At 57.6% G+C, this 22913-nt stretch overlaps 1 protein-coding gene across 24 annotated transcripts in view; it reads right to left on the reverse strand.

Moving 5' to 3' along the window:
• The window catches only part of SCRIB (scribble planar cell polarity protein), a 110218-nt gene that overhangs the window by 40058 nt on the left and 47247 nt on the right, over positions 1-22913 (reverse strand). For all 24 annotated transcript variants that reach the window (XR_007888679.1, XM_051611359.1, XM_051611361.1 and 21 more), the window contains 8 exons: positions 16417-16506; positions 14987-15064; positions 12187-12501; positions 11191-11271; positions 5460-5711; positions 4938-5048; positions 3650-3826; positions 2016-2132 (listed from right to left, as the gene is read on the reverse strand). Coding sequence is in view for 23 of the 24 variants with exons in the window: in XM_051611359.1 (XP_051467319.1) it covers positions 2016-2132; positions 3650-3826; positions 4938-5048; positions 5460-5711; positions 11191-11271; positions 12187-12501; positions 14987-15064; positions 16417-16506 (1221 nt within the window). In the remaining variant the exon portion in view is untranslated. The remainder of the gene's footprint in view (positions 1-2015; positions 2133-3649; positions 3827-4937; positions 5049-5459; positions 5712-11190; positions 11272-12186; positions 12502-14986; positions 15065-16416; positions 16507-22913) is intronic.

A 22913-nucleotide genomic window follows, 5' to 3' on the forward strand; every position in this document is an offset into this window, starting at 1 on the left:
CTGCAGAACGGGGGGACACGGGTGTCACCAGGGGGACAAGAGGAGAGCGCGGGGAGCAGGGAGGGACGAGAGGGGACGGGGCGGCGGGAGCAGGGGGAGGAGGTTGTGGCCTCGTGGCAGGGAAAGGCCCTGGAAGTTCTTCTAGGTACTGAAGGAAAGGGCAGGGAAAATGTGGCAGTTTGGGGGAGGAAAGGGGTATGGAGGGAATCGTGGAGAGGAGATGAGAGGAACCTGTATCTAAAACGGGTTGTCCCGAGGGGAGAAACCGCTCGTTTGGTCAGTGAAGCTGCCGAGAAAGGCAGGTCTCGTGTCTCTGCCTCATCCTCACAGAAAGTGGGTGGGAGATAGACAATGCAGGTCTGGGGGTGATTTCAGGGGACAAACGAGGTACAAGGACCTTCTCACCGTCTCTGTGGCAGGGACAGGGGGAACACACGACATGTGTCTGCCATTTCCCACCCTCCCTTTTAGAGAGCTCAGGGTAATTCCTGTTCTCTGTCCCCAGCAAGTCACAGAACTCCTCCTGGCCCCGTGTCCCCAGGCTGTCCCCAGAAAGCAGCTGGGCAGCACCCTGAGCAGAGGGATGGGGAGGCAGCCTGAGCCCCAGCACTAAGGCCGGGAGGGACAGGAGGGTTGTTCCTTTTTATCCCCTTTGGAACAGGGCAAAGAGCCCACAGGACCTGCTGTGGGGACAAAGTGAGAGGAAACAACCCCAAAAACCCCAAGACCTGCAGGCACGAGGCTGAGGAGCAGGCAAGCTGGGAAAGTGAGGAGAAAGTGATCAGTGGTGACAGGGGAGAAGAGCAGAAGCACAGGGTGCAGCTCAGGGGCAGGAACAGGGGCACCCAAGGGGCACCACTTTTCCTGCTGGAAAACTGAAGAGCCTGGAACAAACTGGGATGTGCAGGGAGCCCAGTTGGGCTGCAGACCTTGGAACACAGGGAACATGGACAGGGCTCGTGGGGACACCAGGGCCAAGCAGCAGCTTCAGCCCCAAAGAAGAAGATCCAACATGACCAGGACCATAAATCAAGGGAATTCAGAGCCAGACCAGGGCAGAACAGTCCAAGGTGAGGGGGCTCAATCAGAGCCTGTGGAGGTGGGACAGGAGGGTAAGGAGAGCAGGAGGGCACCCAGAGGGGGGTGCTGGGTGAGGGAGACATGAGGACATGTCTGAGTGGTGGGTGAGGTGGGAGTGAGGCAGAGGGAACATCAGGGGAAGGGGAGAGGGGGGCAGGGGAGAGGGAGAGAGAGAGAGAGAGGGAGAGGGAGAGGGAGAGGGAGAGGAGAGGGAGAGGAGAGGAGAGGAGAGGAGAGGAGAGGAGAGGAGAGGAGAGGAGAGGAGAGGAGAGGAGAGGAGAGGAGAGGAGAGGAGAGGAGAGGAGAGGAGAGGAGAGGAGAGGAGAGGGAGAGGAGAGGAGAGGGAGAGGGAGAGGGAGATGAGGAGGAGAGGACGGGAGAAGGAGATGAGGAGGAGAGGAGAAGGAGATGAGGAGGAGAGGAGGAGGAAGAAAGGAGAAGAGGAGGAGGAAGGGAGGAGGAGGAGAAGAGGAGAAAAACAGAAGAAGAGAAAGAAGCCTGTACACCAGATATTGCTGGGGTCAAGTGTGACAGCAGAACACCCAGAAATGTTGGAAGGAGGTGAAGTTACTGTAGAAAAATGTCCTTAATGCCACTAACTGCCACCTGTGCTATTGCCACTGAGGGACACCGAGCTGTCCCCACTGAGGCAGACCAGGAACACCAAGTTCTGGATAGAATTTATATCCTTATGGTGTCCACCTTGTAACACCTCATTGAGGAGGTTTTTGAAAGGAAGAATCAGATTACAACTTGTTGGGCTTTTTTAAAATTACAACTAAGGGACTCAATGGAAATGCACATTAAAAGAGCTAAGGAGAAGGTATTAATCAGACACCCAAAGGGGAGGAAGAGCAAAAAGCTCTGCTGCGTGTCAATCACCCTCCTCCCTGGCAGCCCCTGCAGGCCCCAGGCTGCAGGCAGGGCTCTGGTACCTTGGAGATGAAGATGCCTTCATCAGTGGGATCAAAGGGGTTCCCAGCATGGCCCTTGGCTCCACCACGGATGCTGATGCCCAACTTCTCTCCTGGAGCCTTCTCAATGCATATTTCCTGTAAAGAGAGACAAGGTCTCCTTGCTTCTGGGACCAGCTCAGACTGGACTTGGTGAGGAAACACCCCCAGCAGCTGCAGTCTCTCCAAACACCCTGGAAAGGACCCAAGTGAGAGCTCCTGCTCATCTGGCAGTTTATTCTTTTTGATGAGGCTCTGGTCATCAGGTCTGATCACTGAGCACAGCAGCACCACGGGCACGGCCAGAGACCCTCCCATGTCCTCAACTGGACACACCCGTCCTGCTTTGAGCCAGGATGGAGCCAATTTTCCTTTTGCTGATTTTATTTTTCCCTCCAGTGAGCTCTCCCTTAACCAGCAGCAAGTGCTCCAGCTGGGGGGCTGGTAACACCGAGCACAGGAGGGTCAAGCTCCCCATGAGGAGGAACCTGCTGCCTGTGAGGGTGGCAGAGCCCTGGGCCAGGCTGCCCAGAGAGGCTGAGGAGGCTCCTTCTCTGGAGACATCCCAGACCTGTCTGGATGCCTTTCTGAGTGACCTGCCCTGGTTTTGGTGCTGCTCTGGCAGGGGGGTTGGATTCGTGGTCTCTGGAGGTCCCTTCCAACCCCTGACATGTGGTGATTCTGTGACACACACACTGACAGGAGACTGGATCCTGCCACAGGAGCAGGGAATTCCCACCCGGAGCTGCCTTGCCTCTTTACTCCCAGACTTCCGTCCAGGTAGGAAACCCCCTTCAGAGCAAGCCCATGTCCCACCTGCCCATGTCCCACCTGCCCACGCCCACCTGCTCCTGCCCACACCCACCTGCCCCATGCCCACCTGCCCATGTCCCACCTGCCCCTGCCCACCTGCCCATGTCCCACCTGCCCCTACCCACCTGCCCATGTCCCACCTGCCCACATCCCACCGGCCCATGACCACCTGCCCCATGTCCCACCTGCCCCACGTCCCACCTGCCCATGTCTCACCTGCCCATGCCCACCTGCCCCATATCTCACCTGCTCCACATCCCACCCGCCCCGTGACCCACCTGCCCACATCCCACCTGCCCTGCCCACCTGCCCACCTCCACCTGCCCATGCCCACCTTCCCCCATGTCCCACCTGCCCACCCACCTGCCCGTGCCCACCTGACCCATGTCCCACCTGCCCCTGCCCACCTGCCCCGCCCACCTGCCCATGCCCCTGCCCACCTGCCCCTGCCCACCTGCCCGGCCCACCTGCCCCATGTCCCACCTGCCCACGCCCACCTGCCCCTATGTCTCACCTGCCCATGCCCACCTTCCCCCATGTCCCACCTGCCCCACGTCCCACCTGCCCCATGTCCCACCTGCCCTGCCCACCTGCCCATGTCCCTGCCCACCTGCCCCTGCCCACCTGCCCCATGTCCCACCTGCCCCTGCCCACCTGCCCATGCCCACCTTGCCCCATGTCCCACCTGCCCACGCCCACCTGCCCCTGCCCACCTTCCCCTATGTCTCACCTGCACATGCCCACCTTCCCCCATGTCCCACCTGCCCCATGTCCCACCTGCCCTGCCCACCCACCCTGCCCACCTGCATGCCCGGGGGCGGCGGGTCCCTCCGCACCAGCAGCCGCAGCTCCTGGGCGCTGCAGAGCAGGGCGCTGACGGCCTCCTGGTGCGCCGCGTGCCGCAGGTCCGTGCCGTTCACCTCCAGCAGCCGGTCCCCCACGCGGAGCCCGCTGCGGGCGGCCAGCCCGCGGGGAATCACCTGCGGGGCAGCGGCCTCCAGAGCGGGGAAACCAACCCAGCCCTCCTGCCTGAGACGCCCCCTCCCCAGGTGCCCACCCAGCGGGGCCGCGGGGGCTGCTCCGACTTCTCCCTCTGCACACAGGGTTCCCCAGGAGATGATCAGAGCTGAGACCTCCTGGCAGGGAAGGGAGTCAGATTTGCTCTGAAGTGTCATTTGGGAGAGTTGGGGTGTTCAGCCTGGAGAGGAGGAGGCTCCAGGGAGACCTGAGAGCACCTTCCAGTGCTTGGAGGGGCTCCAGGAAAGCTGGGGAGGGGCTTGGGACAAGGGCAGGGAGGGCTGGGAGCAGGGGGAAGGGTTTCCAGCTGGCAGAGGGAGCTGGAGCTGAGATGGGAGGGAGAAATTCTGGGCTGTGAGGGTGGGGAGAGCCTGGCCCAGGTTGCCCAGAGAGGTGGGAGATGCCCCATCCCTGGAAACATTCCAGCGTAGGTTGGATGGGGCTCTGAGCAACCTGGTCTGGTTGAAGGTGACCCTGCTGATGGCAGGGGGGGCACTGGGTGTCCTGGGAAGGCCCCATCCCACCCAAACCATTCTCTGATTCTGTCCCCTGATTCCAACCCAACCAGTGTGAATGTGCAGGACTGTGAAGGAACCACCTGCAGCTCCTGTGCTCTCCCTGACCAGCACCAGCTGGTGCCACCACTGGAAAGGGAACACCAGGACAAAGGGCCCTGGTCTGACTGCAGAAAGGTGCTTCTGTTTTTCCCTGCAGTTCCACATCCATCCCACGAGCCCTCCTGGGGCAAGGTCTGGTGTTCTGAAACGCCTGGATCTCACCAGGTCTCACAGGAAGGGAACACGAGCCCAGCAACTTCACACTCTCTCTCTCCAGGCAGCTCAGCACAAACCCAACCTGTCTGCAGGGCTCCTCAAGCCCTTGAGATGCCTGCAACAGCAGCAGGATGGCAAGGAGAAGCTCTTGGCACGTGCTCACATCCCTCACCCAGCCTGTTCCCCTCCTTTCAACCCATTCTCCACTTCTCAGAGTCCTGCCCCAAAACCCTTCACCCCAAGCCCAACCAGTGAGCAGCTCAGGGCTGCCCAGGGCCAGGCTGCTCCCACCAGGCTGTACCTTTGAGATGAAGACACCAGGTTCATGGATCCCGAAGGGATGGCTGGAATGGTCACTGCCTCCCACGATGCTGAGCCCCAGGGGACCACCTGCTTTTACAAGGTGAATTTCCTTGAGGGAAGAAGAAGCAGGGAACAAGGGACATCACATGAGGACCACGAACATTGGAACACACGGAGTCAGGGACAGTTGGCACCAGTGAGCACCACAGGACAAGGGGTTCTCCAGCACATGGTGAGGGTGGTGAGAGCCTGGCCCAGGTTGCCCAGGGAAGCTGTGGCTGCCCCATCCCTGGCAGTGTTGAAGGGCAGGTTGGATGGGGCTGGGAGCAGCCTGGGCTGCTGGGAGGTGTCCCTGCCCATGCAGGGGGGTTGGAACTGGATGGTCCTTAAAGTCCCTTCCAGTAGATCTTTCACAGAGTCTCAGTCTGGGACTGGATGGTCTCTGAGGTCCCTCCTCCCCAACCCATCCACCTGTGATTGTTTCAAACCAACCCCCCCAGTTCCCGCTGCCCCAGCTCACCTCGATGGGATACTGGTCCTCCAGGCCTTTGGAGAGGTGGTTCCTCTGGGGTGCAGGTGTCTCCTGGGCTGGGCTGTCCCCGTGGCCGGGGGGTGGTGGGGAGGGCATGAGCCCCCGGGGGGCACCAGGGGCCTCTGGGGGGCCGGGCTGGGCCCCCTCCCTCTCCACCAGCAGCAGGATGGTGGGGGCAGCCGCGGTAAGCAGCGCTACGGCCTGATCATGCCTGGCTTCTGTCATGTCTACCCCATTGATCTAGAACAACCCGCAAAGGCCGTGTCAGAGCAGCCCCCCGGGCACCCCAGGCTCGCAGGGATGCTGCTCTGGCTGGGCATCCCAACCCTCCCTTCCCAGTAGCCTGATCCCCCTGAGCTCTCGGCAACGCATCCCCACTTCTTCTTCTGCCAGGCTGGGAGAGCTGGGGTGTTCAGCCTGGAGAAGAGAAGGCTCCAGGGAGACCTGAGAGCACCTTCCAGTGCCTGAAGGGGCTCCAGGAAAGCTGGGGAGGGGCTTGGGACAAGGGCAGGGAGGGCTGGGAGCAGGGGGAAGGGTTTCCAGCTGGCAGAGGGAGCTGGAGCTGAGATGGGAGGGAGAAATTCTGGGCTGTGAGGGTGGGGAGAGCCTGGCCCAGGTTGCCCAGGGCAGCTGTGGCTGCCCCATCCCTGGCAGTGTTGAAGGGCAGGTTGGATGGGGCTTGGAGCAGCCTGGGCTGCTGGGAGGTGTCCCTGCCCATGCAGGGGTGGCACTGGGTGGGCTCTGAGGTCCCTTCCAACCCAAACCATTCTATGACTCCTATATGGCAAAGGGACCTGCTCATTCCTCCTGACCACAATCCTCCTTCTGTCCTCTCACCAGCCCCTTTCCCTCCTCCCCTCTACACCTCCAAGCCCTGACAGCAGCAGTGATGCTCCAGGGGACCATGAATCACAGAGTCCTTTTGGTTGGAAAAGACCTGTAAGATCATCAAGTCCAACCATGACCCAACTCTACCAAGTCAAAGCTTACACCACGTTCCCAAGCCTCAGACATGCTGGTTTGGCTTGGTGGGTTTTTCTGGTAGCAGGGGAAGGGCCCCAGGGGTGGCTCCTTAGGAAGCTGAGAAGCTGCCCCTGCTCCAAACCAACCAAGGAGCCATCAGAGGGACAACAGGTGTGCCCCTGCCATTAACATATGAAAGAACTGAGGTAAGAGCTGGAAAGAGGAGCAGGAGAAGGAGCTGAGCTGGAGAGGGTGGAAGCAGTGCCAGGGTGAAGATCCTGAGGCTGGTGAGGAAGAAGGAGAAGAAGGTGCCCAAGCAGAAGTTTCCCTGCAGCCCATGGTGAGATGGCAGCTGTGCCCCTGCATCCATGGGCAGAAGGGCCCAGGGAAAAGGGAGGGTGGGGTAAGATATGTGAGCCCTGCTCTGGGTGTCTGTGTCCTGTGGGCATTGATTAGTGTGAAATGAAATTATTAGTTTTCTCCAAGTTGAGTCTGTTTTGCCTGGGACCTTAATGGGTGAAGATCCCTCCGTGTCCTTGGTCTCAACCCATGAGCTTCTAGTTGGGTTTGTCCTCCCCACCCCAGTGTGTGTGTGTGAGGGGAGTTCAGTGAGTGGCCACGGGGCTGGTTCTTTGTTGCCAGGTGAGGCCCCAACCAGGACACCAGGACACACATCTACACGTTTCTCCTGAAACACCCCCAGTGATGGAGACTGAGCCACGAGGATGGAGACTCGACATGAAGACCATGTATGATGCTCCACCTCCTGGAGCTGCAACCCCAGCCCACCCTGGGGCTCCCTCATTCCCAGGAGACCACCTCTCACTCCTTGGTTTCACCTTCCAGCTTTGCTACAGGGTCCTGACAAAAGAAGCCCAAGAGGAATGGGTCCCCTAAAGGTCCATGAGAAGAAAGGGCCCAAAGATCTGCACATGGGAAGAGGCCAAACCAGCAGCGACCTGGCAGCACATGGATGTGCTGCACCAGCTGCCTTTGCTCTGGGCCAACTGTCCTGATCCATCACTCCCAAAGCCCAGACATGGGCACTGAAGAGCACGACCTGCTGGGTGACAGGACCTGCCTCTGGGCCAGGCAGCTTGGGGCAAAAAACGTCTGTTTTGAGCCATCAAAATGTAGCCCAGGTGTAAAAAGAGTTGGAAGCACCGAGGAGGAGACTCTGCTGCCCCACAGGGACTGCTGGCTGGCACCAAAGGAGAACCAGAATTCTTCTGGACAAGCAAACAGTTCCCAACAGGCCGTGCCAGACTGTTCCAAGAGCACAGCTCCAGTTGTGGTACCAGTGCAGGACAAAACGCTTCGGAGAAAAGCAGCCCTTGCAGGACACCCAGGGGAGCAGCAAAGTCACCCCTGGGAAGCCCTGAAGAGAACTCATCTGAAAAACTACACCCTGTTCTCACCCTTCACAGGCCAAGATGTAATTACCTCGTGTAACTGAACAAGATGTGCAGAGAAAAACTGCTGTGACAGGCAGGGGAGCAGGGAGACCTTCCTGCAGAACCAGACAATAGAACATGGAAATGTTCTGCAAATTCAAGGGACCAGAAAGGAAGTGACTGTTCTCCAGGAATGTCTGAGGGGCAGAGTATTAAGAGGAGAGCACTGCCTGAAGGGCCCAACTTAACATCAAAAAGTTGAAGCTGGAAATTAAAAGGTTTCTAGTCCTCAGGTTCTGGAAAAGCTTTCCAGAATTAACCATGATTCCATGAAAACCACCCTTGTTGAGATTGAGTTTGACCAGCTGACAAAGCAACAACGTGGTCTTGGGCATGAGGAGGAAATTCTGGGCTGTGAGGGTGGGGAGAGCCTGGCCCAGGTTGCCCAGGGAAGCTGTGGCTGCCCCATCCCTGGCAGTGTTGAAGGGCAGGTTGGATGGGGCTTGGAGCAGCCTGGGCTGCTGGGAGGTGTCCCTGCCCATGCAGGGGAGTTGGAACTGGATGGGCTTTTAGGTCCCTTCCCACCCAAACCATCTGGGATTCTATGATGCCTGTGAAGAGCCCCTGGACACACTGGAATAGGGAAGAGCTGGGGAGTCAGAAGCAGTGACTGGGAGTTCTGGTAACTCTGAAGGGAGATCCAGGCTGGGCTCTTCACTCCCTGCACTCCCAGCTCCCCTGGAGAAGCAAAAGGAGCAATTCCAGCCCTTTCCCTGTGGGGAAGTCCAAGATGACTCTGAGCCCAGAGGAAGGAGGGAAGCTCTGCTGTGCTTCTGGTCCTCAGGAGACAGGAATTCTTTGGCAAAGGGAGAACTGAGGCATGGCTGGGAGATGATGGTTTGGACACCACCCCATGTCCCAGGGACTCTCCTGCTTTCCCTGGGCAGGCACCAGGGAGCACCTGCACATCCCAGAGTCCTCACATCCTGAAAAGCTTTCCAGTAACAAATGGGCAACCACTGCTGCAGGAGCTGTGGGAAGCAGGGAGCTCACAGGAGGCTACGTGGGGTCTGCCTGGAATTGAACAGCCCCTCTGACCACCCAGCAGCCCAGGGCCAGGGCTCCCACAGCTCTGCCCCAGCACCAGATCCCACCAGGGATGGAGTGAAACCCACACAGCTGCTCGTGCTCCTCTGCCAGCAACGAGAGACCCTCGAGGACAAATAGGGCCAGGCCAGTGTTCTCCTGGAAGATCATGGTTTGTTGCTGCTTCCATCACAGCTGAGCACAAGGTCTGAGCTGCAGCTGCTGCTCAGCATCAAACCAGCAGAGTGCACACATGGGTGACATCCCTGAGAGCAGAACCACAGGATGGTTCTGGTTGGGAAAGACCTTTAGGATTATTGAGTCCAACCATAACCAAACTCTACCAACCATAACCCAACTCTACCAACCATTCATCTGACTCTAGCCAAGGCCACCCCTGCCCCGTGTCCCTCAGCACCATCTCCAGGGCCTGGAAACCCCTCCAGGGATGGGGACTCCCCCCCTGCCCTGGGCAGCCTGAACCAGGCCCTGACAACCCTTGCCAGGAAGGAATTGTTCCCCAGATCCAACCTCAGCCTCCCCTGGCACAACTTGAGGCCCTTCCCTCTTGTCCCAGGGCTTGTTCCTGGGGAGCAGAGCCCGACCCCCCTGGCTCCAACCTCCTCTCAGGCAGCTGCAGAGCCAGCAGGTCTCCCCTCAGCCTCCTTTGCTCCAGGCTCAACACCCCCAGCTCCCTCAGCTGCTCCTCACAAGTTCTCCAGCCCCTTCTCCTTCTGCTCCAGCCCCTTCCCCAGCTCTGGGGCCCTTCCCTGGACACCCTCCAGCCCCTCAAAGCCTGTAGTGCTGCTTGGGGTTGGTGTGACCCAAGTGTAGGACCTGGCACTTGGCTTGGTTGAACTTCATACAACTGCCCTCAGCCCCTGGATCCAGCCTGTCCAGGTCCCTCAGCCCATGGATCCAGCCTGTCTGGTGTCAGAGGACAATGGCAGCAGGGCCTTCAGCACAATAAGAGCTGACAAGGGCCCTGAGCCCAGCAGTGCCTTCTGAAGACCCTGCAATCTATAACCAGGGAATGAGATCTGCTTTTCCTATGAAGCTGCCCAGATACCACAGATATAAATAGAGCTGCTGATGGGGGTGGAGACAGGTTTGACTTGTGACTCTATTCTGAGATCTTGTGTTTCCTCCCTGCCCCAGGTAGGGTGAACCAACTCCACAGGCTGTGTCTGCAGCCTCCCAGGTCATGCCTGTGGAGCATCACAAGAAGAGCAACACCAACATAATTCACGCTGGTGGAAACTACCAGGATCAGGGCTTGACTCTGGGAGGAGAGGGTGCCCTGGCAAGGAGGGACAGATGCTGTTCAAGTGTCCTGCAAAGATCTGAAGGTCAGACCTGGGCCAGAGCTCCACTGAAATTCTGTGCCAGAGCAAATGGTGGGGAGAGCCTGGCCCAGGTTGCCCAGGGAAACTGTGGCTGCCCCATCCCTGGCAGTGTTGAAGGGCAGGTTGGATGGGGCTTGGAGCAGCCTGGGCTGCTGGGAGGTGTCCCTGCCCATGCAGGGGTGGCACTGGGTGGGCTTTGAGGTCCCTCCAACCCATCCCATGACTCCCTGAAACAGAAGACAGCCCCAGCCTAGGGATAGAGCAGACAGAAGCCAGCACTGACGAGGCTGTATCAGTGTTTACTCACGCCAGCTCTGTGGTAACACGTGCTCTTACCACAGCAGCTGGAGCAGAAACCCACCACCAGCACCAGGAGGCAGGAGCTTCCAGCCGGAGCAGCATGCGAGCTTGGGAAGAGGGTCAGGAGCCTGAGCAGACCCTCCCCACAGGAGCGGGGGAAGTGGCACATCAGGCACAGAAAGGAGGTTAGAGGCAGCAGTGAGATCCAACACTGGCACAACCAGGAAGGGAAAGTGAGGCTGGAGGTCCCAACAGAAGGAGGAGGAGACACGGTGGCCACAGGGGTCCCTCCCCACCCACCATGCCGTGGCAGAGACCCCAGCCCATTTTGCCAGGCCCTGAGGGACCCCAGGATGAGGCAGTGCTGTCACATTGCCCCTCTGGGGTCCAGCCTGGGCTACCAATGCCATTCCTGTGGGAACGTGCCCACAGGCAGTGCTTGGGAAAAGGGGAGACATGGACGGCACCCACCACCCGTCACTGGCAGGGGGAGAGCCAGCAAAATGAAACACCCCCCCAGAAGGTTGAGGAAAGCACCCCCAAAATCCAGCTTCCACGACAGGAAAAGCAGCCCCTGGGTGAGGAGGGGCAGGGGCCTGGGTCAGACCCTCCCTGCAGCCCCACACTCACCGAGATGACCCGGTCTCCAACGTGCAGGATCCCGTCCCGATGGGCTGCGCCACCCTCTGCGATCCGCGAGATGAAGATCCCCTGGAGCACGGGCAGAAGGGTCAGAGCAGCTGCCCCTGGCCAGGGCTCAGCTTTCCAGAAGTGCTCCTGGTCCCCAGGCAGGTCCCAGCCCCTGGGCAGACCCCTCCCCTTGCCCTGGCACTTCCCATCTGTTCCTCTCTCCACACAACCCCCTTTGCTGCTTTTGGAGCCACCTCCAGCAAAGCCTCCATGTGGGCCAGAGCCCAGAATACATGTCAAGAGGACAGCAGCAGGATTAAATGTCACTGGCAGGGACTGTGAGTCCCAGCTCCTCTTCCTTCTGAACTTCTCTCCTTCCCCAGCTGAAGAGCTCCCAGGGGATGAAGGCCAAGGAGCTGCTGGAGAGAGTCCAGGGCAGGGCCCCCAAGATGCTGAGGGGCTGGAGCATCTGCCTGGGAGGAAAGGCTGAGGGAGCTGGGGCTGTTCAGCTGGAGAGGAGGAGCCTGAGGGGGGGTCTCCTCAAGGCTGAGCAGTATCTGCAGGGGGTCAGCAGGGGGGACCAGACTCTGCTCAGGGCTGCCCAGGGACAGGACAAGGGGCCACGGGCACAAGCTGGAGCACAGGAGGGTCAAGCTCCCCATGAGGAGGAACTTGTTGCCTGTGAGGGTGGCAGAGCCCTGGGCCAGGCTGCCCAGAGAGGCTGAGGAGGCTCCTTCTCTGGAGACACCCCAGCCCCTCTGGAGGTTCCTGTGGGCCCTGCTGGGGGTGACCCTGCTCTGGGGGCTGCCAGGGGTGATCTCCAGAGCTCCCTGCCAGCCCCACCACCCTGTGGCTCTGTAAGAGCAGACTGTGGCTCTCACAGCCCTCCTGGCCCACCCACCCAGGACCCTGTGGCTGGAGCAGACCCCTCTGCTGCCACAGGAGCTGCCAGGCCTGGGGAATCCAACCCCTTCCTCCCCAGGGAGCTGCACTGACCGTGTCCCCAGCCCGGTAGGGTGTGGAGCCTTTCCCCCCCGCGATGCTGAATCCCAGGCCCTTCTCGTTGCGCATCAGGCAGGTGGAGAACCTCTGGCTGGGAGGTGTCCCCTCGGGTCTGTCCGGGAAGCGCAGACCCCCCCTCCTGTCCCGGGGGCTGTAGTCATCCTCGGGGCGCAGGGGGGTGACGGTGATGGCGTTCTCAGGCTCCACCATCCGCTCCCGCAGCACCGTCATGGAGACGGAGCTGCCCGAGCCCCGCAGGGCTTCCACGGCCACGTGGTGCTCAGCAGAGTGCAGGGACACGCCGTTCACCTGGGGACAGGCAGGGACAAGGGTCACCTTCCAGGGGAGTCACTGCAGCAGGGACATGGGCAGCTCCAGCCCTGGCACCTGCTGCAGCGCGAAGAGCAGCTCGTCCCCTGGGGACACCTGGAGAGCAGCCGAAGGAGGGGATGGGGCTGTTGGGTGAGGAGGAGCTCAACGTGAGCCCAGAAACCCCCCGTGTCCTGGGCTGCATCCCCAGCAGTGTGACCAGCAGGGCCAGGAGGGGATTGTCCCCTCTGCTGAGACCCCCCTGCAGGGCTGGGGCCAGGCTGGGGTCCCCAGCACAGGAAGGACACGGAGCTGCTGGAGAGGCCAGAGGAGGCCACAGAGATGCTGGGAGGGCTGGAGCAGCTCTGCTCTGGAGCCAGGCTGGGAGAGCTGGGGTGTTCAGCCTGGAGAAGAGAAGGCTCCAGGGAGACCTGAGAGCACCTTCCAGGGCCTGAAGGGGCTCCAGGAAAGCTGGGGAGGGGCTTGGGACAAGGGCAGGGAGGGATGGGAGCAGGGGGAAGGGTTTCCAGCTGGCAGAGGGAGCTGGAGCTGAGATGTGAGGGAGAAATTCTGGGCTGTGAGGGTGGGGAGAGCCTGGCCCAGGTTGCCCAGGGCAGCTGTGGCTGCCCCATCCCTGGCAGTGTTGAAGGGCAGGTTGGATGGGGCTTGGAGCAGCCTGGGCTGCTGGGAGGTGTCCCTGCCCGTGCAGGGGTGGCACTGGGTGGGCTTTGAGGTCCCTCCAGCCCAAACCAGCCTGTGACCCTACCACATCCAATGGAAACACCCATTTCCTTTCTATCCATGCAAAATGAGTACAGTGTTTGCAGGGAGGACACCGGGATCTGCAGCTCTGAGGGAAGAAACCTGATTCCCTCCACTTTTGCTTCCCTGATGTCAGAGAAGAACCTCCTACCACGATCAGAACATCGAGGAAATGCAAAGCAGGGGCCCGTGAAGCTGAAAACAAAAATAGTCTTCCCAAAGCTGTCACGGAAGGGGGATCTACTTGACAGAAAATAGTAGGGCTCCATAAATCAAAGGGCTGGGAAAGGGAGTGATCATCTCTAACTCGTCAAGATGTGAGTCCCTTTTGACAGCCATTCTGCAGCAGATGCAGCACCAGGGGCTGGAGACACCTCAGGGCCTAAAACATGCACTTGATCCTGCCTGGTCTCAGGTATATTCCTTTTTGGACTTAAAACTTCACAGAGTTCCCAAGACAATCCTCAGGTAACTGCAGAAGTGAAGCAGGTGACTTCTGAAAGTCCAGAATCAAGCTTTCCACTCCCTAATTACAGAGCCCCACAGCCCTTTGATTGACTTCTGCATGGCCAGTGCCCCGAGAGAGGGAAGAAAGCCTGAACACAACGGAGGCAAATGCTAATTCATGGGCTGTGGGGAGGAGGAGTGGGTGAGAGGCCTGGAGACACCAGAGCAGAACACAGAGCACTTGTCCCTCTCATCTCTGTCCAGCCCTGTCATGACACCTCCTCCCTGCATGGCACCATCAATCCTGCCCCCACTGCAGCTCAATCCCCTGTGATTAATTATGTCTTTAAATAACGTGAGGACAGGCAAGTATGGCCCGTGCCTGGTTCCCTGGTCAAGGAGTCATTCGACAAGGTCCACTTTTGCCCCATGCAGGATGTGCAGAGCCTGGATGCTCTGCTGAGCCCCCCCTGCAGGGCTGGGGCCAGGCTGGGGTCCCCAGCACAGGAAGGACACGGAGCTGTTGGAGAGGCCAGAGGAGGCCCCGGAGATGCTGGGAGGGCTGGAGAAGCTCTGCTCTGGAGCCAGGCTGGGAGAGTTGGGGTGTTCAGCCTGGAGAAGAGAAGGCTCCAGGGAGACCTGAGAGCACCTTCCAGGGCCTGAAGGGGCTCCAGGAAAGCTGGGGAGGGGCTTGGGACAAGGGCAGGGAGGGATGGGAGCAGGGGGAAGGGCTTCCAGCTGGCAGAGGGAGCTGGAGCTGAGATGTGAGGGAGAAATTCTGGGCTGTGAGGGTGGGGAGAGCCTGGCCCAGGTTGCCCAGGGAAGCTGTGGCTGCCCCATCCCTGGCAGTGTTGAAGGGCAGGCTGGATGGGGCTCTGAGCAACCTGATCTAGTTGAAGATGTCCCTGCTCACTGCCGGGGGTAGGACTGGGTGACCTTGAAAGGTCCCTTCCAACCAACACATTCTGTGACTCTGCGGGGACGTGGGCCCAGGCTGCTGAGCATCATCTTCCAGCCTGGGTTCCAAACCACTCCAGAGCTGGGCAGAGGGAAGGCAGGAGCAAGCCCTGCCCCTGTGAAGCAGCACAGCATCAATGGTGACACTAACTACACAGCCCGCTCGGAGCCAGGGATGTTGTGTCACGACCCTGCACAGCTCCTGGGGCTTCACTGGGGCCACAAACCAGCGGGATGCAAACAAACACCAAACCCTCCTTCTTCCTCCTTTCTCCAGTCGTGAGAAGCCCTGACTCCTCCAGAGTAGTTGGGTTCTTACCTCCAGAAGCTTGTCCCCCACACGAACCCCTGCCCGAGCCGCAGGACCCTCTTCTGACACGCGGGAGATGAAGATGCCCTGGGAAGAAAAGCTCTTGTTAGAAGAGGTGGAGCCCCTTGCTCAGCCCTCTGAAGTGTGGAGAGACCACAGGACCCTGCCCAGCTGATGGGAAAAGGCAAATCCCTCACCAGTCCCACCCCTGGCTGTGTGACAGGACAGGGAGATCACCCCACCCAGGAGGAGGGAGAAAGGGGAAGGAAACTCCTGGCAGAGCCACCCCAGAGGTGACAAAGGGGAAAAGGGAATGACAGTTGAAGCCTTTTCCAGCAGGATGACCCCATGATGCAGCTGATGCCACCAGGTGTGGAAGCCAAGCCTGTGAGTCCTGCAGCTCAGGACAGGGATGGGGAAGAGGTGGCTGTTCTGGTGGCTGCTCTCTGGGGTCAGCAGCAGGAAGGTAGAACCAGTCGTGCTCCAGAGGCAGGAGGACACTCAGCCCTGCCCAGGGTGGGTCAGAGCTACTCCCACCCTGCTCTGAGAGCCCAGCCACAAAGCTGAGGAAGGGTCTGGAGCACAAGTCCTGTCAGGAGAGGCTGAGGAAACTGGGAGTGTTTAGTTTGGAGAAGAGGAGGCTGAGGGGAGACCTCACTGCTCTCTGCAGCTCCCTGGAAGGAGGGGGTGGGGAGGGTTGGCTTCTTCTCCCAAGGGAATAAGGACAGGACTGGAGGAAACAGCCTCCAAGTTGCCCCAGGAGGTTCAGGTTGGACCTTGGGGAGAATTCCTTTATGGAAAGAGGGGTCAGGCCCTGGCATGGGCAGCCCAGGGAGGTGCTGGAGGCACCATCCCTGGAGGGGCTCAAGGAACGTGTGGATGTGGCAGCTCAGGACGTGCTCTGGTGGGCATGGGGGGGTTCATTTCTGGGGTGTGGTGCTGGGTTTGGGGGCTTTTGCTGTTGTTTGGGTGGGTTGTGTTGTCTTCCTCCCCCCACCTCAGGGTGGATGGTTGGTGATCTTAGGGGTCTTCTCCAACCCTGATGGTTCTGTGATTTTGGCACCTACAGACACCCAACCTGCAGCGAGGGGGACCCTGACCAAGGGAGATCTTGACCAAGGGAGATCCTGGACCAAGGGAGACCCTGGACCAAGGGAGATCCTGGACCAAGGGAGATCCTGGACCAAGGGAGACCCTGACCAAGGGAGATCCTGGACCAAGGGAGACCCTGGACCAAGGGAGATCCTGGACCAAGGGAGATCCTGGACCAAGGGAGACCCTGACCAAGGGAGATCCTGGACCAAGGGAGACCCTGGACCAAGGGAGATCCTGGACCAAGGGAGATCCTGGACCAAGGGAGACCCTGACCAAGGGAGACCCTGACTGAGGGTGACTCTGAACCAGGGGTTCTTCAAGGCTGCCAGAGCCCAGGGTCTTACCTCATCATCACCCTTATAGGGGGTGGAGCCCTTGCCCCCCGCGATGCTGATCCCCAGCCCCCCCGTCTGCCGCACGATTGTCAGCGTCAGCTGGAAGCAGAATGGACACAGGTTATGGGCCAGTGCAGACCGGGAGAACCACCAGAAGGTCTGGAAGAGCAAGGGGTGACCACTCAAAGACAAAGGGCAGAGCACGGGCTCACAGCTGTGCCAGCTGTGGGATCCACACCTCCAGGGCTCCGAGGTCACAACACGCGGAAAGAAACCAACCCCCTTTCCCAGCTGAGGCCTGGACCTTTGTCTCCAGACCAGGAGTCGAGTCTGCCTGGAATGGACAGGCTGGGAGGAGATGTCCAGCACCCAGCAAGCTGAGCTGCAGTGGATGGGGCTGGATAAAGACCCAGGGGCAGTGGTCACAGCCCAGCCCCACCACATGGCTCCCCTCGGGGGGCAATTCCGTGTGGTCACTGGCAGATTCAGGGTCACCCCAACCCCAAGCTCAGCACCTCTCCCACAGCACCCTGGACTGATCCTTGGCTTGGCTCTGCTGATGGGAATCAACGTGTGGCTCCAGAAAAGCCATCTGCTTTGTCCAGCTGGCTCCTTCCTCTCCTTCCCTCTGCATGGGCAGGCCCAGGATTGTAGCTGTGCAGGCCAGAAGCACCTTCTCCTTCCTGTCTCCCACCTCTAAGTACCAAATTATGCCCATTTCCAACAGCAACACTTTTGGTCAAACTTGCACTGAAATGGTCTCTGTTCAGGACAGCAGCACGAGCTGTTCACGTCGGTGAGCAGGCAGGCAGGGAGCAGGTGGCAGGACACAGAGGCAGGAATGGGATAGCCAGGACTCTCTCAGGGATCTGTCAGGGCCAAGGAGCAAGGAGCTGGGGAGGTTAAGTGACAGAAATGCACAGAGAACCAAATCTGCTGTCCTCCAGATGTCACCTCCCTGGAAACCAAGCCCAGTTCGGAGAGCGGCTGCTGCAGAGGGTTCTACCAGGGCTTCAGGGCTCCTGGCCCAGGTCGGGGTGTGTGGGGCAGCCAGGGAAGCAGCAGCCCTGCCTTCCTGCACCCCTCTGCCCTTCCTGCAGCCACAGGGGCAACAGCCCCTGGGGCTTCATCTTCTGAGGTTGGAAACCGACCCACAAGCTCCCCCCGGGAAGGCAGAGCTCAGAGCTGAGGTCCCTGCCACCCCCCTGGAGCCCGTCAGCAGCAGAGCTGAAAGCTGCTGGGGTCTCCCCCAGGAGATCCCTGCTCCTAGAGGGAAACCCAAGTGTGGAGAGACAAGGATTGCTCTGGTGAGACAAGAGAAACGTGGTGGTCACGAGACAGGACTGCGTGCCCCTGGATTGATACCAGGGGGAGGTCCCACCAAGGCCTCTGCCACGAGGAGGTTCAGTGGGATCTAACTACAAACACCACTTTTTCCCCTTCCCATCTCACCGGGCTTCAGCAGCCCTCTCCAGATTTACACCTGTATCCAGCACAAAACCTCCTAAAGACAAAGGCAACAACCTCGGTCTCCCAGAGAGCGTCCCAGTAACAGGATCCAGGTGTTCCCAAGGCAGACAGCTGAGACTTCTGCTCCGTGCCTGGATGCACAGGACAGGGTTGCTGTTCCTGACCACGAGTGAGGAACACGCAGGGTCACTGGTGACAGAAAGTCACTCCCAGCTGCACAGTGAGCTGGCTGTGCAAACCAACTGGAAGATGAACAACAAACCCCATGGATTTCACAAACCCACAGAAACCAGACTGGAAATAGGGGGAAATCTGCCAGAAAAGTCCACTGGGCTGAGGGTTAAGAACCTTATGTCTATCACATAGACTGAAAAAACAAAACACCAGGGAGGAACCAGACCTAACTACTCTTAAGAGACACTGCTAGAACAGCAGCAAAGGGGCTTGTTGCACATCAATGTTGTTTAGGCTGGAGAGTCCAAACTTCCAAAGCAAACTGGTTCTCCCACAAAATCAGTGTGTGAAGAAACTAGAGAATGTTTGTTTGAAGTCTGTGAAAAGAATAATTGACAGGAAAATGAATCAGAGAAAGCAGGAACTGGATCCAAGAACCTGGAACAGCCTTTCAGCTTTACCTCCAGTATTTCCACGACAGCCCAGACACTGCTCCTGGCACCAACCAGCCGGGTATTTCGCCCTGAAAGTGAATCTGTCCCAAGGCTGCTCCAGAGCTGCCTTGATTTCCATCATGTCTGGACTGGAAACCCAGCAAAGAGCAGCAGGGACAGCACAGCCTGCACCCCCTCCTGCCTCTGACTTCCCTGGGGAGTCCTCTCCTCTTGCATTTCCCCCCTGGAAGCAGGGATGCAGCCACCACCCAGCACCAGCTCATCGGAGACCTCACAGCTCATCTCTGATCACCCCCCTAGGAACTGGTTCTGGCTCAAGGCTGGAGAAGCTCTGGAGCCAGGCTGGGAGAGCTGGGGTGTTCAGCCTGGAGAAGAGAAGGCTCCAGGGAGACCTGAGAGCACCTTCCAGTGCCTGAAGGGGCTCCAGGAAAGCTGGGGAGGGGCTTGGGACAAGGGCAGGGAGGGATGGGAGCAGGGGGAAGGGTTTCCAGCTGGCAGAGGGAGCTGGAGCTGAGATGGGAGGGAGAAATTCTGGGCTGTGAGGGTGGGGAGAGCCTGGCCCAGGTTGCCCAGGGAAGCTGTGGCTGCCCCATCCCTGGCAGTGTTGAAGGGCAGGTTGGATGGGGCTTGGAGCAGCCTGGGCTGCTGGGAGGTGTCCCTGCCCATGCAGGGCTGGCACTGGGTGGGCTTTGAGGTCTCTCCAACCCAAACCAGTCTGTGATTCTATGAATCCCTGCAATTACTGCACACGAGGCTGGATTGTCAACAATGACCCAGCAAACTCCAAGAGGAGACAAATCCTCCTGGTCTGTATTTGGGCACAAGCCGGAGGAAAGACACATCACATCAAGGTGACGAGTCACTCCAGCAGCAGCTGAGGGATCCATTTAACAAGTTTTTCAAAGTTTAAGGACTTTTAAAAGTTTAAAGGACTGAATAACTTGTGTTCAAGAGTCCTGACAAGCGACTGAGATCTCAGATAAACTTCTAGAGCATCTGTACAATTCTGGACTCTTGGTGCCTTGTGGTGTTAGGCAGAGATTACACAGGATGGTGCCTGGAGCCACCAGCTCCCTATCCTAGCACCAATTCCAGAGAAGCAGCTGGAGAACAGGAAAGCCTCTTACCAGGCACACAAAGAGCACTGGACTGTATGAAAATGAGGTCTCCCAAACACAGTTCTGCTTCATTCCAAGACTCCAGACTTGGCTGATAAAGGAACAGCAAAGTTTTAATGAGACTTCTGTACAACATGGAACTCACTGTCACAACATGTTCTCACTGCCACGTGGTGCTGGGTTTGGGGTTATCTTACAGAAGGGAAGGAGCAGAGAGGTCAAGCACCACCAGTGCAGAATGAGGGAGCAGGAGACCCAAGTCGGGCCTGATCTTGTTCCACATCACAGGCACTAAAAATGCTCCTCGTTCCACAGGAGGGGAAGCAAAGAGCCTTCAAACAGAGGAGGGGGAGGGACAGGCATCCTTCTACCTTTTCATTCCATTAATAACTTCATAGGAAACCATCAAACCACGTTTGTAACAGCAGAGGAGTTAGGGAGACCCAGTGGAATCTCAGCAGCAGGCTTAAAAATGCTGACAGAAAGCAACCCTGTGGGTGAACCTGCCCTGGCAGGGGGGCTGGGACAGGTCTCCTGAGGTTCCTCTCAAGCCCACACCTTCTGTGGTTCTGTGAAGTTTAATTTATTGCCACTAAATACTGTGGAACTGAAATGTATAAATAAATAAAAATAAATGAATGTATCATCTAGCAGAAAGGTGGGAAGGGTCCAGACATCCTGAGGGGCAGGTTGCAGGGACCCGGGACCAGCCTGTCTTGCTGGGGTCTGTGCTTCCCAAGCCCTGCAGGAAGCCCCTCACACCCACCACCAGCAGAGGCACCTTCACACACACACGATGACACCCAACTCTGTGTGTCCTTTTCCCAGGAACACCCTGAGAAGAAAGAGGGCCCTTCCACGGCACAGAACCCTGCGGGAGTCGGGAGCTCCAGAGCCAGAGGCACCGACTGCCCAGGAAAGATGAGAAGAGCTAAATCTGTCTGGCTTCGTAACTCGTGAGGACAAGGGGAGAGGCCAAAAATATCAGTGAGCACACAGAGGGTGGGGGAATCACTGCAGGAAGGGCTGGGAACTAAGTGAAGAAGGGGCCAGGGAGGAAGGCAGATGAAGGAGAGAACAGCCTGCTGGGACTCAGCTGCGCATCTTCTGGCTCCAACGTTGCTTCCTGCTCCCTTCAGATGGGTTTTTAGTCACCAAGGGGATGGATAAGTGCAAGGCAGAGATGGGAGGGTGCAGAGCAGGAGTCAAGCACTTCACTCCCTTCTTACTAACCCGTTTAGTGCTGACCAGGGAGAGCAGCAAAGAGGAGAAGTCTGGGAGCCCCAGTGACCAAGGGCGGCAGGAGCAGACGGGCCAGGTCCAGGCCACCTCCAACACTGCACAGCCTGAGATATTCCTGCAGATCCCGAGAGAGCCCGAGGCACTCAACAACTCCTCAGTCAGTGAGGATGAAGAAAAGCTGCCTCTTTAACACTATTCAAGATGATTACTTTGGTACCATAAATAAAAAACTAGGTTCGTACAGATACGCTTCATCTTGATCTGAAAATGTGTATCACAGAAGGGTTTGGGCTGGAAGGGACCTCAAAGGTCAGATGGTTCCACCCCCCCAGATGACATAAATATATATATATAGACATGAACATGGAGCTCTCATAGAGACATGAATCTCTTTACTGTGAGGGTGGCAGAGCCCTGGGACAGGCTTCCCAGGGAGGTTATGGAGCCTCCTTCTCTGGAGATTTTCAGGACCTACCTGGACACGTTCCTGTGGGACCTGCCCCAGGTGTTTTTGCTGCAACAGGGGGGTTGGACTTGATGACCCTCAGAGGTCCCTTCCAACCCCTGTGGTTCTATGATTCTATGAATCATGTATCGTGAGATACGAACTCAATGATCTTAAAGGTCTTTTCCAACCAGAACGATCCTGTGATAGGCATGAACACCCAGCTCTGTGTGTGTGTCCACAGAGACATGATTCCACCTTGGTACCAGAGCAGCTGCCTGCAGTGGGATCAATCCTCCCCTGAACAAACTCCCCAGGGATGTGGCAGAGTCCCCATCAGAGGAGGTTTCCAAGATGCAGTTGGGTCAGGGTGCTGGATCATCTCATCTAGACTTTCACTGGACCTCCCGAGGTCCCTTCCAACCTCAGCTGTTTTCTGATTCTATGATCAATTCTTCCACTACTGAATTCCAGAAATAGGGATTTAAGAAGCTCGTGCTTCCTCCTCATCACTGTGGGCACCCAGGTTTGCCACAGGATGGCAACTCCAACGGCACAAGAAGGGATCCTGAGAGGAACCAGGCTGGCTAAACTGTGGGAGGCACCAGGACAGAGCCTCTTGGGGAAAGAAAACATCCAACTAATTAAAGAGAAACAAAATGAGCATTGGACAAAGCTCCCAGAACTGGAAACAGCACAGAAACCCAGACATGGAAGTCCTGTGGATTCAGCTGGAACAAGTGGCACTGCAGCATGTTCTAGTTCTTCCTCTCTTCAGCAGTAAAGGATTTTTATTTCTATTCTTATTATTTTTTTTAGGTAAAATCATTGGTGTAGTCATTCATTTTGCACCATCCCCACTACAAAATTGCACTGAGAAACACCCTTAAGCCCCATAATTTCTCCCTATTTAAAGGTTCATTTTAGCCCATCATTTAACACCTCTAGAATCTGTCTCAGCTTAGGGCTGCCCAGGGCAGACAGCAGAGCGGGACAGTCTGTCCAAGGTATAAAAGCAGATAAATGGAAAGTTCTTGCATTAAAACTGGAATCATTCATTTTGAACCACACAGGCAGAGACATCTCTAAGTTCACCAACAGTCTGGAGGACCAAACTCACCGAGGACCTAGACGTTGAGTGCAGGAGCAAAAGCTGGGCAGCTACAGAGAAAGCCCATCCATGAACAGAAACCAGCATGAACCCCAGGGAATTCAGTGAATTAAATCCGAATAAACTGTCCTGGTACCCAGAGCCAACACACCTGAGCTCAAGTGGAACAGGTGAGGGACAAGGCAGTGGGAAAGACAGGGAATGGAAATCTGTCCTACCAGGGAAAATGAGAATAATGTGGTTTCTTTAATCCAGCTAAATGAAGGCTCAAAGGAGCTGTGACTGAGTGGCCATAAAAATATCCCAAGGACAAACAGACAAGGGGACAGACAGCAGGGAAGAGACTTTCCAAGATAAAATACAATGAAAACAACAAATTTGAACTAATTGATCTTTAAAGTCCCTCCCTACCCAAACCATTCTATGACTCTATGAATTAACAATTGCAAGTTCAGCTTCAAAGTTCTATAATCATTCAAGAAATCGAAATC

This window comes from Apus apus, chromosome 2 (genome assembly GCF_020740795.1).
Source record: "Apus apus isolate bApuApu2 chromosome 2, bApuApu2.pri.cur, whole genome shotgun sequence".
In the NCBI taxonomy this organism is placed as follows: domain Eukaryota; kingdom Metazoa; phylum Chordata; class Aves; order Apodiformes; family Apodidae; genus Apus; species Apus apus.